At 46.6% G+C, this 15,020-nt stretch overlaps 1 protein-coding gene across 2 annotated transcripts in view; it reads right to left on the reverse strand.

Moving 5' to 3' along the window:
• Positions 1-15,020, reverse strand: part of DPYSL3 (dihydropyrimidinase like 3) — a 120,261-nt gene that overhangs the window by 17,897 nt on the left and 87,344 nt on the right. For both annotated transcript variants that reach the window (XM_041766692.1, XM_041766693.1), the window contains exons 2-7: positions 14,605-14,693; positions 10,189-10,373; positions 7,337-7,501; positions 5,260-5,321; positions 4,275-4,355; positions 543-611 (exon numbers count right to left, since the gene is read on the reverse strand). In XM_041766692.1, the coding sequence (XP_041622626.1) occupies positions 543-611; positions 4,275-4,355; positions 5,260-5,321; positions 7,337-7,501; positions 10,189-10,373; positions 14,605-14,693 (651 nt within the window). The remainder of the gene's footprint in view (positions 1-542; positions 612-4,274; positions 4,356-5,259; positions 5,322-7,336; positions 7,502-10,188; positions 10,374-14,604; positions 14,694-15,020) is intronic.

Consider the following 15,020-nt stretch of genomic DNA (forward strand, 5'->3'; position numbering starts at 1 on the left):
ATCACCTTACACAAATCGATAGACATAATGTCTACGAAACACCCACTCCACCTACTACACATGTGGCTGATACTTCCTTTTGCAGGGCTGAGAATATAATATGGAATAAGAAGGAAGCGCAAATGTCTTCGAGATGCACGCCGACGAAGAAAGGGTTTAGGTATTTACCTCTCCAACTGAACAGGTGTGGAGTGCCCTCCACCTCATGCTCTCTTTGGAGAGATTAGCATTTCCCTTACATTCTTTTCTACTTTTCTCTGAGTCCCTTGAGTTGGTCACACAGACATGTGGCCTTTGGAAGAAATGTTCCAATGTTGCTGTCTGGTACTCACAGACTCTCCCCACCGTTCCTGAATGTTGCTCCTACACCTTGTGTGCACGTGTCTGGTGAAGGCAGGCTGAACACAAACTCTCTAGGTGTCCAGTGTCCAGCAGGGCCATCAGCCAGGCTGCTGGGGAGTCTCCCAGAAGATGCTGGGAAGACAGAGCACCTCCACTGCTGTCCTGTCCTCTCCTCCATTCCCCAGCCCCCAGCAACTCACCTCCTCTGGTCTGCTCAGCACGTGGCCTTCTGGGCCAGTGATCCCCATTTCCAACATCCGGGTTTGCTCCTACAATGAGAAAAGAACACAGACCAGTTCTGAGATAAGCTCAAGTGAGGTGTGGAAATCCGGTGCTGGTGTATTTTAATCTGAAGAAGTGTTCAAGGGAACTAAAGGAATAAAATGTGTGTGTTTAATACATTTGTTAATGCTCCATCTGGAATTGTCAAATCGGGTCAAGTCTTAACTAAGAGAAGAAAAAAAAAGTTCAGGGTGGCTTTTCTTAATTAAAAGGACAGCTGTCTGTTAGAAAATCAAAAGTGTTTTTGCCATTACGCATCAAAAGTCAGACCAGCTCGCTTATGCCTCTTGTGCTGTGTTTCCCAAGGTCTGGACACCTACCACCTCCACCAGAATCACCTGGCTTGCTTCTGTGGCCATGCGGCTGTCTGGCCCTCTCTTAAGTCAGAACAGAGTTGAAATTCTAGGAATCTGCGCTCTAACAAACCCCTCAGGCTTTCCTGTGGCTTAAATTTCTGGCTGAAATAAATGGCCTCAGAATTTAGCCAGGCGAAATAATGCCTCTGAACAGCATTACCTGAGTTCGTCTTTTGGTCAGATTCTATTCAGTTAGGCTGTTTGGTGACAGACGTCCTACCCCTCAGGGCTGAGGGCTACATTCCTCAGACTTCTGGCCAGCTTTCTGGAAGAAGCAGGTGGCTGGGCGGCGAACACACCCGTGGGCTAATTGGAACTGGCACAAACCCTAAGCCACCGTCTCGGCAGTTCTGCTGGGCTCCGCTCTCCAAGTCCTAAGGGCCAGATCCCATGAACCTCTGCACTGCGGTGGGTGAAACGAGGGAGAAGGAGGGACCCGAACAGAGCCCCCGCAGCACTTTGGAACTATGAGATGTCTAGAAAGGAAGGGAGCCCTTCTCCCTGCCAACAAAGAAATATTTTTTGTTGTCTTTTGTTTTGTTTTGAATCATATCAGTTTTTTTTTTCAGGGGCAAAAAGAAAGATGCAAACACTCTAAGCAGTTGTGAGAAGTGATCACTGTCTCCCACTCTATGGGATTAGAGAAAGGGGCCAAGGCGGATTTTTGCAGCAAAATATTTTTTCACTTTTCATTCTTTTCACTTCATTCTTACTGTTTCATTCTCACTACCCCCACTTTTCATTCTTACTGTTTCTTCTTCACTTTTCATTCTCACGGGTTCATTTGTCAAAACTTGGGCCGAACACACTGACTTCTCAACCTCGGTAAGTCTCCGCTCCGCGCTGCCTCCTAAAGTCACACCAAGGCAGAAGTGTCCAGCCCCAGCCTCTTCTGTGTCGCCTGACACATTCACTTTGATCTTATTCAGACAGCACTGGCAGGGGGCACAGGAGGAAGCTCGCTCAAGTGACAGTGGCCCGGCCCAGCCCGTTCAAATCACAGAGGGAACGTTTTCAAACGACACTTGCCTCAAGTTCACTATCAACCTCCTAAATTAGAATCTCCAGGACTAGGAGAATCCCAGGAATCCCTAAGCTCCACAGGTGATTTCAATGCACTGCTCCTGCTGGGAAGTCCCATTAAAAGCCATGGTGTCCCTATAGCTGGAAGATTAAGGAGGGTGTGCAAAGGCCTACGGAAGCCGTACCTGGGTGGGGGAGCAGTGAGCACATGAGCACTTTGAGGCATTACCCGTTGCTGTGATCACACCACAGTGTGGGCCATGACATGATTCTGGTTTGCACCATGAGGAAAGAAACCCTGTCTTTTTCATCTTCCCCCTCCAAGGCTCAGCACACGGTAGGTGCTCAATAAATACCAATAGACGAATGGCTAAAGGTGCTACACTCTCAGATTGCCCTGCCCACTTGAAACCTTAGGAATACATTCGCGCGAAAGAGATTTCTTCTTGCTCTTTGGTGACTTCTTGTTCAGCTCTGAGTACACCAGCTGCCTTCATTTAGACACTGTGATAAAATCTTTCGGCTCAGTCTGAATATAATAAACACACACAAGAAACTCATCCAAATGGAAAAACGTTCTTTCTTTCCCTGAGAACAAACAAATCCTTCACAAGGTAGGGAAGAGAGAGGATGGGGCAGGGCGGAAGCAGAAACAGTTCTGGGCTAAGGAGCCACTAGAGCAAGCTGGAAAGGGGGCTTCGTAATGGAGCCTGTTTGCCTCTACAGGGTCTAGAAGGAAACAGCAGGGAGTTTGGTTCCTAGGGCATCTTGGAGGGAGGGCTGGATCCTCTGGCTGCTGCCCTGAAAATGCCAAGCAAGTGGAGGAATGTGGCCCTAATGCCACCAGGATACGCCTCCCGTAAGCACTGGACCCTCTCTGGAAAATGATTCCATTATCTCTGGGTGTGTGGGGGACGAGGGGAAGGGCTGTCAGGGGTCTGACTCATTAAGCTCCTTGGTCAGCAAGAGGAAACTACACGTTTAGCTCACTTCCTCTGCTGGTGAGAGTGTGAACATCCAGAGTGTGAAACCCTAACAGCTAGAGACGTGTCCTGCTGGGAGGCGCTGTCTCCCTGGGGGACCTACACCTGGGCTCATGGAGCAACAGGCCCAGGACACCAACTCAGAGAAGATGCCCACTCAGCCACAAGGCCTTAGGGCTAAGATTTTCTTCTCCCAGTTACTGGCTGTGCTCCTCGGGCCGGTGGCCTAATCCTTCTGAGCCCAGCATGCTCCTCTACTGAACAGGGCAGACAGTAGCCATCCTTGAAGGTCCAGGTAAAGATTGACTGAGAATACACTGGAGCGCTTACCAGTGCCAGGTACACAGAAGCAAGCGTTCGCCATATGGTCCCTGCCGTTAGAAGCTAACGGGTCTGAGACAGGGTGGGCCCCACGGTTCCCACATCCCTGTGGACCACATTCACCAAATCCCGGACAACCTCTAAAATGAAGGCACAGCCCAAGGACAAGTGAGCTGTGGAATGCGTCTGTTTGGGCTCACCTCAATAGCCTCGTGCCTGGCACAAAATGCTCGGGACATACTCTTTGAAAGAATGAATAATGGATTTTGCTATGGACGTTATTAAATGGACCAAGAGAGCTCTCACTCCTCTAGCTGCCTCCTCCTAGTGGAGGCCAATCTTGAATGCTTCTGAGATAAACAAGACCCTGGCTACGACACATCTGTGCAACGAGCCCATTAAGCGACTCAGGAGATGGAGAGTGCCTTCTGCTTCCTTATTAACGATCACTTTGGGCCTTGGGGCCTGATTTCTTCACTCCTGCCTTCAGTTTCTCAGTATAACTTCTAGGAAACCAGCGGGGTATCTGATCACCCCAAGACCTACATTCTTTATCATCTAAAGCCATGAGTTCTACAGTCCTGGATCGGATTTCTGAGAAGTGCTGTCTTAGGGTTTTTCTCTAGGACAGAGAACGTCATGGAGCTTAGACTCCCTTTTCAAAGAGAATCAGCGATGCAGTCCCACTACATGGCCCAATTCGAAAACCTCTTCTGGGACGCCTGTTCTCATCCCCCAGGATGGCTCTTTATTTCAGTGTTCTCACCTTTCTCCCTCGCTTATCTTCATTCCCTCCTCCTAGCCTGGCATGTGCTTTAGGGCAGGTTCTGTTTTCAGTACAGTGTTTAGGACCATGCCTCATGCACATGAAGAGCTCATGCAATACTGAAGAAGGAAGAAGGAAAGAGGAGGGCTGGAGACCCGAGCCCGTGCAGGGAGCACATTCTGGGGAGCTGCGCGGCGTTACCTGAGCAATGATATCCCCATTCTCAGCGTGAACTTGCGCGATGGCTCCCAGCTCACCTAGACAGGTGAAGATCTCGTAGAGCTGAAAGAGAAAGGGTGGCTGTCACCTTCACAAGCCACTGAGGCTTTCCGCAACATCACACAGGGGTCGATTAATAGGGCCGTAGATAAAACAAATGAGGAAAACCAGAGGAAACCGGTGATTAGGGCAAGAAACACAGACTAAATCATGCACGACCAAAGAGTTCCAAATCCAAAGGAACTCTAGGAAACTGTCTCTGTAAAGAACAGATCATGTCTCCTTGGCGGACAGGGCAAATGTACACATAGTGCCATTGAACCTTCTACTCTGCCTCCAGCACACGTTTAATGGTATTATTTCCTGTTTTGCTGGGACAGACCTTCACAATCCTTCTCAGCAAGTGCCCCTGAGGGCTGCTACAGCAGGGCCAGAAGCAGGAGGGACAGCTAACATCCCTATTCCCTAACCCTTCAAGGTAGACCTCCTGTCACCTCGTACCCAGGAGCGATGGGAATTCATTCCTTGTATTTCCTCTGAAAACGTGAGATTCATGTAAAACCAACGCATGCCCTGAGCATATGTCCGGGAGAGTCAGAGATAGCTACGACCCCAAACAACAGAAGGCCCTCCCTAAACCTGCAAAGCCAGAGCAGCTCGTACTTCCAATGAGCTCATGCAGGGTTTAGGGCTCGTTTGGTAGATGGAGACTTCGGCATGCCCTTCCTCTTGTCCTTCTGAGAAAGCTGCTGCCAGTGGAAATTCTAGCTCCTGGTCTGCCTTGCGTGGGCACCCTGCCTGTTACCTTATTTAAAATGCAGCATGGACCGCAAGGGCTTTACGAAGCACTCTGGCCCAGCAGTCACCCACAGTGACCACAGTGACTCATGCTCAAAGAGCCAAGGTCACCAACAACAATGGGAAACCCATCCAGATACCTCAAACCACACAGCCAATGGCTTGTTACCTCTGTGTTGGACACTTGATACAAATCCTTATAGGCCATGTAAACCATGAAGGAGTTAACCCCTGCAAGAGAGGGAAGGGAGGGAAAAGAGGAGGAAGACAACATTAGCACGACTGCTCTCCTTCCCCTGCTCCCGTCGCCATGGGGCCTGAGTGCATTATGGGGACCTGTCTGATATAAATCAGATGCTCCCCATTCTCGTCCTCTCTTCACGTGCTAAAGCAGCAACGCCGACGTGGTGTCACTGCAGAACGGGCTCTGCTGCACCTGTCTTGCCTGCCCCCCCCATTCCCCAGCCCAGAGGGGTAAGCTTTGCTATTGCTCCAGGCAGTATACATCCTGGAGAATCACTGCAGCACCCCAGTCATGTTCACGTACTGGGGGTGGCACCGCGTACTAGTTCAGTGAGCTTGCCATACCTCACACCTCTTGGTTTCCTCACCTGTAAAATGGAAAAATGACAAGAGCCCGCTTCATTTGGCAGCTGGAAACGTTAAAGAAGACAACACACACGGAGCTCTCTGCACCAGACCTGGCACGTATCTGAGCTCCGTTGATGGGTTGCTGGGAATGGTTTATTTCACTCCGTAAGGAATGCTGGTTCTACCCAGGGCCTGGGTGGTGGGGGGTGCGGGGTGCATCTAAGGCGGAGACCAGATCCTCAAGGAACCGAGAGCTAATGGGCAGAAGTCAAGGTGTACCCTGTGCTTACATATCTAAGCTAGCCCTTCCAGGCTATGAGGAAAGAGCTATTTATTTTTTCACCCCAAAATAGACTATTAATGTAGTATTTATATAAATAGGTGGGGCTGGGGAACAGAGAGTCATTTTGGGGAAAAGAGGACAATTTTGGTCTCCAACCATTAGGGCCATCTCAGCCCACAGTGTTTCAGGCCAAAAGCCGGTTGTAACTTGAGAACTTGCCTACCCAGAGTGGTTCAGCTCGGGGCAGCTTTTCCCAACACTACCCTTCCCATAAGCCTGTGCGTCATCTGCGGAATGACCCAGGCCCTTTGTAAGGGAAGTGGGTGTTAAAGCCGGTCCATGAGATGCCCGGCGTGAAAAGTGTCACAAGAAAGGAGGGGGTTAATCTCATATCTGGCATCAGGAAGGTCTGGGCAGAGCTGGTGGGATGAGGAGGGACATGGAAAGGAAAGCTCATCCTCTGAGAGGCCACCCTCTCCCCTGCAACCCAGAGCACACGCTCTTCCACTGCACTCTGGCATCTGCATCTATTATTAAGTTACTGTTATAACAATGCAGGTTACTTATGTTCGTATTAGTACTGGGATTGTAATGAGTATAATGCTATTACTATTACAATATTCTGCACCTCGTGGCATTTACCCCATTGCTCTTCACTGGCCTGCTTCCTGTTGCCTTGCACGCTCAGCAGAGACCATTCCTTATATTTCCCTAAAACCCCGAGCACACAGCGTGTCTGTGTGTGCGTGTATAGAGGGAGGTAGTGTGTGTTCATAAAATATCTGACCATCAAAAGGTAGAAGGAAGCGGAGAACAGAAGGATCCAAGATGACAAGGGAAACCTAAATTATGTACTCAGAGGGGACCCATGCCCATTTCCATGTCCTAAGCTCCTAGTCTGAATATGAACCCCTCTTTGCTCCCACAACTGTCGTAGCCTTTTCTGAGGACGCCACTGTTTGAAAGCAGTCATGATTTGATCTTCAAGTAATGAAGGTGAAAAATTCCTAATCTCGTTTTTAGGAGCTGTGTGACCTTCTATAAGATGTTAACCTCTCCTGGCCTCAGTTTCTTCCTCTATCAAATGGGCAGGGTCACATGGAGGTAAAGAGCACAGACTTTGCAAACAACTACTGCTTACTAGCTCTGTGATCCCAGGCCACACTTACTCTGAGCCTCAGGCTCTCCATGCATGAACCATGCATGACCATCCCTATCATGGGGATCCTGTAAAGAGTAAGATGGCATACACGAAGACAATGTGCCTGGAATGCAGTGGTCCCCCTGCACCGACCATTCATGCTCAAGGTTCCAGGCTCCAAGCCAGGAGAGGGGAGGAGGGCACACCTTTGTCCTTTTTTTTTTTTCTCACCTTTGTCCTTGATGAGGTTTTGCACCTCCTGCTTGACGCTGTCATTCCAGTGGGTGATGTCCACGTGCAAGGCATAGTCGCAGCAGCTCTTCCCATCTGCCCACTCTCTCCACTTCTCATAGGCCTCCGTCAGGCTGGCCTCTGGCTCAGGTACCACGTGGTCAACTGAATGACACAGGCCCCACATGGGTAAGTCACTGACCCAGTCTCTGCTCCCCTTTGAATAAGCCTGCCCCTACTTGCTTAGCCAGGGCTGCAAAGTCTGTTTCCTGAGCATGGAATAAACCTTAGAAAGTGTTCCCTGGCAGTTTCCAGATTGCTCATCATTTAACTGTCACATACCCATGTTGCTCTTAGACAAATCACTAGCTTCTCTAAAGCCCAGTTTTCTTATCCTTGAAATCTGTGCTCAGTGAGGTAGAGGGTGGAATGTCATGGTACCTTCCTTCTAATTCTGTTATATGATTAAATGCATGAAAAGGATCTCACCTGATGCCTGGCACACAGTCAGTACTTGGTAAATGTCAATGAGCACCTCCTATGTGCCATTATTACCAGTATCATGGGAAGTCACTGCTAATGGAAAAAGTCAGACTCCCTCCTAAGGGTGTGAAAGAGGGGTTTTAAAGTTATGTCAGGTAACAGGACAATGGCATCCATGTGCTTACTACCACTGGAAAGAGCCAGTGGAATGAACCTGACGCTCAGCCCACAGATCTTATATCCACATAAACTTTTTGTCAAGAATATGTTTTTTGGGGGCACCTGGGTGACTCAGTTGGTTAACTGTCCAACTCTTGGTTTTGGCTCAGGTCATGATCTTAGGATCCTGAGACGGAGCCCTACAGTGGGCTTAGCATGGAGTCTGCTTGTCCCTCCGCCTCTGCTTTACCCCTATGCTCTCTCTCTCACTTTCTCTCTAGAATAAATAAATAAGATCTTAAAAAAAAAGAACATATTTTCTTTTCAAGCCCAACTCTACTCCTGCAGTACCCGCAACCATGGACAGCACTGTTTAAAATAAAGACATTTACAGTTAGTGAAAATAAGGCAAAAGTGCCACTCCCATATCTCCCCTTGGGCAGTTGAGGGAAAGCACAATTCGGTACACCTTTCCTAAGAACAATTTTGAAATACACATCAAATTTCTTGATTGTTTTCATACCTTAGCTCAATGATTATTCCTGTGCCTAAGAATTATTCCTAAGACAATACACATGGCTGTTTGCAAAATGTGGGTGCCAAAGATGTGTGCCCCTGAAAACATTATTTATAATGTGTTAAGTGAAAACTGGAAACCATCAAAATCCTGAACAATAGAGACGTTTGGCTAAATAATAAATATAATACCTTCATAAAATGGACATTTAGGCACCCATTTTTAATGCTGTGATGGAATAAAAATAAACAAATGGAAAGACATCCATGACATTATTATTTAGTGAAATAGTACACTAGAACACCACTGACCCACAGTCCGTCTGTTATGACCCTATTTCTGTTTAACTGGAGGGAAGCGACAGCCACACTGTTAACAGCCACGCAGGCTTTATGGGTTTTCTTTTCTCGCTGCATTTCCAGGGTTTCAAATTATCTACAAAGGACATGTACAGCTTTGTGTTTCTTTGTATGGTTTTCTCTCATCACCTGCAACTCTGACTTTCCTCCGGCTCCTTCCCAGCCTAGAAGACCAAGCATGGTACACACTCCCAGGACACTGAACAGGTCCATCTCCCTGCCCGAAGGCAAGAGGCAAACCAAGATCACTCACTTTCTCAGCTTCCTACCACAAGCAGCCCACGTGTGCTTATCATAAAGCAAAACGCAAGGAACTGCATCACTGATGCATGGGCCTACACCAGGGCCTCTGTGGACAAGCAGCTACTGAGAAGTCAGCTGGCTTCCTCCCTGAGGTTAGAAAAGCTTTGGTCTCCCTGAATTGTGCCTTTTATGGCCCTGATGCAATTTTCCTGGGCTTCCACACCCAACTTGCAGAAGCTCAGCCCTGCTGGTGCTCCCGTCAAAAGGAGGCAAAAGACAATGAGCAACTCCACAGCTCAGGCTGTTCTGTGGATGGGTGTATATGGTGGTAAAATAAACAGTGCCCTGGCTGACCAAGTTTAGGCCCAGTGCTGGGATGGGACCCAATTCCCTGGGATTCCTTTGGGACAGGAAGGACTGCCTTGGAATGCTATCTGTTCAGTAATCCAATGGCATGCAACTCCCTAGGTTTCTCTGGAATCACAATAGTTCCCAGAATAAAAGGGAAAAAAAAAAAAGAAAAAGAAAGACAGAAAGAAAACAGAGACCAACAAACAAAGGAAACCAACCCCACAGCTTGCCTCATCTTAAGATAGGACTTGGTCAAGATGCAGCACAGACCAGCTAACAGTAAATACCACTGAAGCCCACGAGTTTCTCAAGAACTGCAGGTCCCATTATCTCTTCCTCTCGGGGATGCTGGGCCCCATTCCCACTGCTCTGCCTCACTCTCTTCCTGCTCCTGCCTCGAGCCCCAGTTAGAATTTCTGAAATAACGTCCGGCCCATGTCCACACATATCCCAGGTTCTGGCCCAGAGATTCCCCACCCACTGCACACCCAGCCCCAGCTATCATAGGACAAGCGAGGCCAGCTGTTTTCCTGGCCCGAGCCTCGTGAATCTTCCCTAGGCACTTGCAGCGAGCTGCCAGGGTGCTCACCACACCTGCTCTCCTCAGGTCCTGGCAGGCAGCACGTCTGTACACTCAAGAGAGAGATGTGTACAAGCTGTCACCAGAGAGCACAGGGGTTGACATGTGAGCGAGAAAGTCACTTGTTGGGGCCAGGAGTGTGGAAGGGCAGGCGACTCACTGATCATGGTGGTGCCTCCCGCTAAGGCGGCCTTCGTCCCTTGGAAGAAGTCATCCACTGTGGTCATCCCCTTATGTGGCATCTGGAAATGGGTGTGGACATCAATGCCTCCCGGGATCACCATCTTCCCGTTGGCTTCGATGGTCTTCACTCCTCCAGGGACAATCAGATTGTCTCCAATTTGCCTGGTGAGACAGAGAACAACTTTGAAGACAAACATAGTTTCAGACATTGCAACTCATATTTATCAGCGTGGTCTTTGCAAGTGATTCACAAGCTTAACAATCTAGAAGCAAATACAGACAGGTGTACAACCAGAAAACAACTTATATAGACACAAAACGTGCTGGTCTGCTGTTTGGCGGAACCGTGTGTCCTGGCTTGGTACTACAATCTCCGGGGTCGGACAGGGTCTACAATATAGGGTGTGTAAGAAATACTTTTTCAAAAATAGGTGTTTTTGTTATAGCTTTATTTTGTTCTTTATCTTAGTAAAGGCTGAAGAGTAACATTTGGGAAAGGATTCAGAGAGTGTAAAATAATGAACCATCAGAAGAGACCGAAGGAGGTAATGAATCCTTTAAAGAACACGTATGGGAACTTAGCTATCCCCTAAGTGAGTCCATCTGTGTTCCTAACAAGAGGCATCTGCATGGGTCACTTTGCACCTCAGTCTTCACTCCCAGTTGCACCCTTCCCTGATAATTGATCTGTTAATCACAGCCAAAGGCAGATTCGAAGGAGGAAGCCAAAGAGGCAGATGCCCAGCTGGCAGGCACCTCAGCAGAAGTATCAAGCCAAGGAAGAGGATGGTGACAACCTCTACCAGACACACCTGCACCCAAGAAGCTTCAGCACATCCCCAGAAGGAAGAAAGGGGGACTCAGGTGAGGAGGAAGCTGACGAGTACTCCAGAGACACACTACCTACACAAGGCAAGTGACGAAGACAACTACTCCTGGCAAAATGTTACCTTCAAGACTGTCTGATGTTGCTTGGCTTCTATGCGACTTCACACCCTCGATCTAAATGGCCAGTTAATTCTGGATAGACAAGATGCACAAGCATCATGTCCTGGTTGGGGAGACATGTACCCCACGACCAGGGGCGTGAACACGTTCCCCTTTTGTTCACAGCCAGCCAAGACAGACACCCTCTGGGGACAATAAGTCTACCACTGGTCCTCCAAAATCTAAGTCTTGCAACTCAAATAAAGTATTCTTGACATCTCTAAGAATTCAACCTCACCACATCCCCACTGGGCCATTCCAGAGTCACCACAATTCAAAACACGCTGTGGAAAAAAAATGTAGCCTCTGATGATACCTCCATTATAGTCCAGATACTGGCCACTATGTTCTCATTTTTCTCCCTCCCTCCTCTTCATCTGAGGCAAATTGAGAACCAAGGGTAAGAAGAGTTAGTAGCCCTCCCCACGCATGTGTATATGCTGTGTGTTTCCACCAGTTTTGAAAACTAGTGGAATATCATGTCTTAAACAGAAATGCCTTCCTAATTTTTCTCCACTGAGCCACTCAAGATCACATTAATCCTTAAAGGTTTGGTTCCCACCTCCCTTCCTTGGTGAAATCCCTACTGACAGCCAGGTCTAATAATTAAGAGTACAGATCTACCCTGGAGGCAGACTGAGTTCACAATCTCTGCTAGTTATTAGCTTCATGACCTTGGCCAAGTTACTTTACCTCATCATGTCTTAATTCCTTCAACTGTAGAATGTAATAAAAATGTTTCCTCCATAGGTTTGTCATATAGATTAAGTTTTAGTATGTCAGGCCCACAGAAGGCTGTTAGGCACAGCACAGGAGAATCCGACAAGCATCAGCTATGATAATTAATAACCATACTAACCCCACATGGCACCCGCCTTCCCTATGAATCTCATCTATTCTCCTACTTTAATACTAGATACTGATATTATCTGGTAATGTTATACCCTTTGATAAACACAGATATCTCAGTTCCCCTAAAAAACTGTAAGGTCCCAGACATCTGGGTGGCTCAGTGGTTGAGTGTCTGCCTTCGGTTCAGGTCGTGACCCCAGGGTCCTGGGATCGAGTCCCACATCAGGCTCCCCACAGGGAGCCTGCTTCTCCCTCAGCTTATGTCTCTGCCTCTCTCTGTGTCTCTCATAAATAAATAAATAAATCTTTAAACCAAGACTGTAAGGTCCCTGGGGGAAGATGTGGGTCCCAGTGATAGCCACCATAGCATGTGGCATAGCATGGGTCCCATGCCTTAAACAATCACCTTGCACACAGCAGGCACTCCATAAATATTCACAGATATTCAAACAGCTATCTGACAATCAGGGGAAATTATTTCTGTGTTTATGCTCTGTTAATTCAGGATGTTTTTGAAGATATATAAAATGTCAGGATTAGATGAAGATCATTTTAATATACCCTTTTCTCCACCACCAACGCACACATCTGATGGTTACATCCCTTCTATAGCATCCTTGGCAAGCGGCCTTCTCGTCTATTCTAATAGAGATGGCAAAAAGGATTTACACAGTTAACTCTGGTAGTAGATGCCTGACTCACTATGTGAGGATGGATTCTGAGCCTGTATTTAAGACTCAATTGTGAAAAGGGCTGTGATCAATTAGTGATGCCCATCATGAGTTCTGAAATGAGGAAGAAGCATTAGGTACTACTCTCTTCCACCGTCTCTGAAAATCTCTAAATGAGGAAACTTGCTATCTCCAAAGAGAGCTGACTATATACAATAATTTTTTTAGTACAAGAAAAATATAAGATTACTTGGGGCTTATATTTGAAGAAATTATTGTTTCTAATTAATTAATTGTTAATTATTGGTTAGTTTGCCACTATTTCCATTTTGCCTATTTCTAATATGAAAAGGTGTTTATGTAGGTAAGACAACTAAACTAGAAGATGTTCATTCATGCATGTTTATTTGTTCATTCATTCAATGTATTTGATTAATGTGTTGATCATTATCAAGTTACTTCCTCTCTGTGTTCCTTTTTGACCTCATCTGAGAAAAGGGTAGTAATTGTACTTACTTCATGGAATCACCCATGAAATAAATAAAATTACGCATGTAAAACATTTAACAGGGCCTGGCGCATACTGCACAGTCAATGAAAGGTAGTTCTTCTTAAAAGTCTCTCCATGCTAAGTACTGGGTTAAGTACTTGGATATGGAGATGAACAAGGTAGGGTCCTTGCCTTCAAGAGAGCCTAACAGGGTCAGAATGGCTGTTGACTCATAAAAGCACAAGGGGTTTGGAGGCTCATAGAAGGGAAACCAGCCTAGATTTGGGGACTGACAAGGAACACCCACCTACAGAGTTATATCTAAGCCAAGTCTTCAAAGATAAGGAAGAGATCCACTATATCCAATGAGCTTAAATAATGTAATAATAAAATTGAACAAGGCCAGGGATGGCTAACAGGATGAACTGGATACATCAATCTTCTACAATATCTGTTCAGTGCAGAGACATAACTCATTCTATGTGATGAAAAGTTAGGTGTAGACCAAATCCTCTTTTACAGGTCACTATGTAGGGAACCTGCACAAAAACGTAACCTGATTGCACAGTTTCCAGGCTCCCAAAAGCAAATCATTTTAAAAGGTAGGTATACATCTCTAAAGTACCTGTTTGAAAATCTGATCTGAGATGTGTGTCTTCTCTGTGTTCTGCCCAACTAAACTCCACGTAAGTTAAGGATCAGTTCAAATGGCCTCTCCAGCCCCAAACCATCCTCTGATGGGATTTCTCCTTTCTGTGCACTTCTACATCACTTATCCTCACTTGAACTCCTGTGATACCAAATGCACGAGCCTTATGTTTATATGGAGCTGTAACTGTGTGCACACCTTTTCAATAAACTTAAGGACAATAGTCACATCTTCCACTTCTCTAAGATGCATAGGGTGCCCCATCAGTGTCCTTTGCACAAAGAGGCCTGCAGCATCATTTGGTTGACTGAATTTAGATTTTTCACTTCATTCACAAGATGAGAATAAATTAAGGCTAGCTCCCATTTTAAGGGATTATGTGCAACCAGAACGAAGGGTTAAAATAAAGATTCACTTTGGGGCTCCTGGGTGGCTCAGGCGGTTGAGCATCCAACTCTTGGCTTCAGCTCAGGTCATGATCTCAGGGGCCTGAGATGGAGCCCCACATCAGTCTCCACGCTCTGCAAGATGTTTGTCTGAAGATTCTCTCCCCCTTCCTCTGCCCCTTTCCTCACTCACTCACTCTCTCTAAAATAATTATAAATCTTTTTTTAAAAAGACTCATTTTTTTAGTGAGGAGAAGAAATAAAACACAGGGAACCAAAGGTCTAGGCAAGCTTCTTTCTGAGCCTCTCAGGAAGAAAGGAAGTACAAAAAAATAAAGATACGGTTCTATATACTTACTTTATTAAACCATCTTCCATGTAAATATCAGCATAAAAGGATTGATCATCATTGACGATTCTACCGCCCTTGATAAGGAGACGGTCACTCTAGAAAAGAAGGCAAACATAAGTCATTCTCACAGCTAGGAATTCAGAGAAGAGGGGGTCTGCAAAAGTTTTCCCAGTTCACCGGTCTAGAGGTCTATTAGGAACACAGTGACTTAAGACATCTGTGTGCTCAACGCACTCAGTGTTTGAATTGGGTATATTTGTCAGGGATCCAGTCTTTGACATTTGCCCCAGATTCAAATTATTCTAGAGCTTCACCTCTTGCATCTGCAACCTACCTAGCCACTCAGAAATATAGCTACTTGAGGGAAGACACTCTTGTGTTATCTTTTCTGGCTCACTAAGCAGTAAATATTGAAAGTAGTA

Source organism: Vulpes lagopus, chromosome 8, assembly GCF_018345385.1.
Source record: "Vulpes lagopus strain Blue_001 chromosome 8, ASM1834538v1, whole genome shotgun sequence".
Classification (NCBI taxonomy): domain Eukaryota; kingdom Metazoa; phylum Chordata; class Mammalia; order Carnivora; family Canidae; genus Vulpes; species Vulpes lagopus.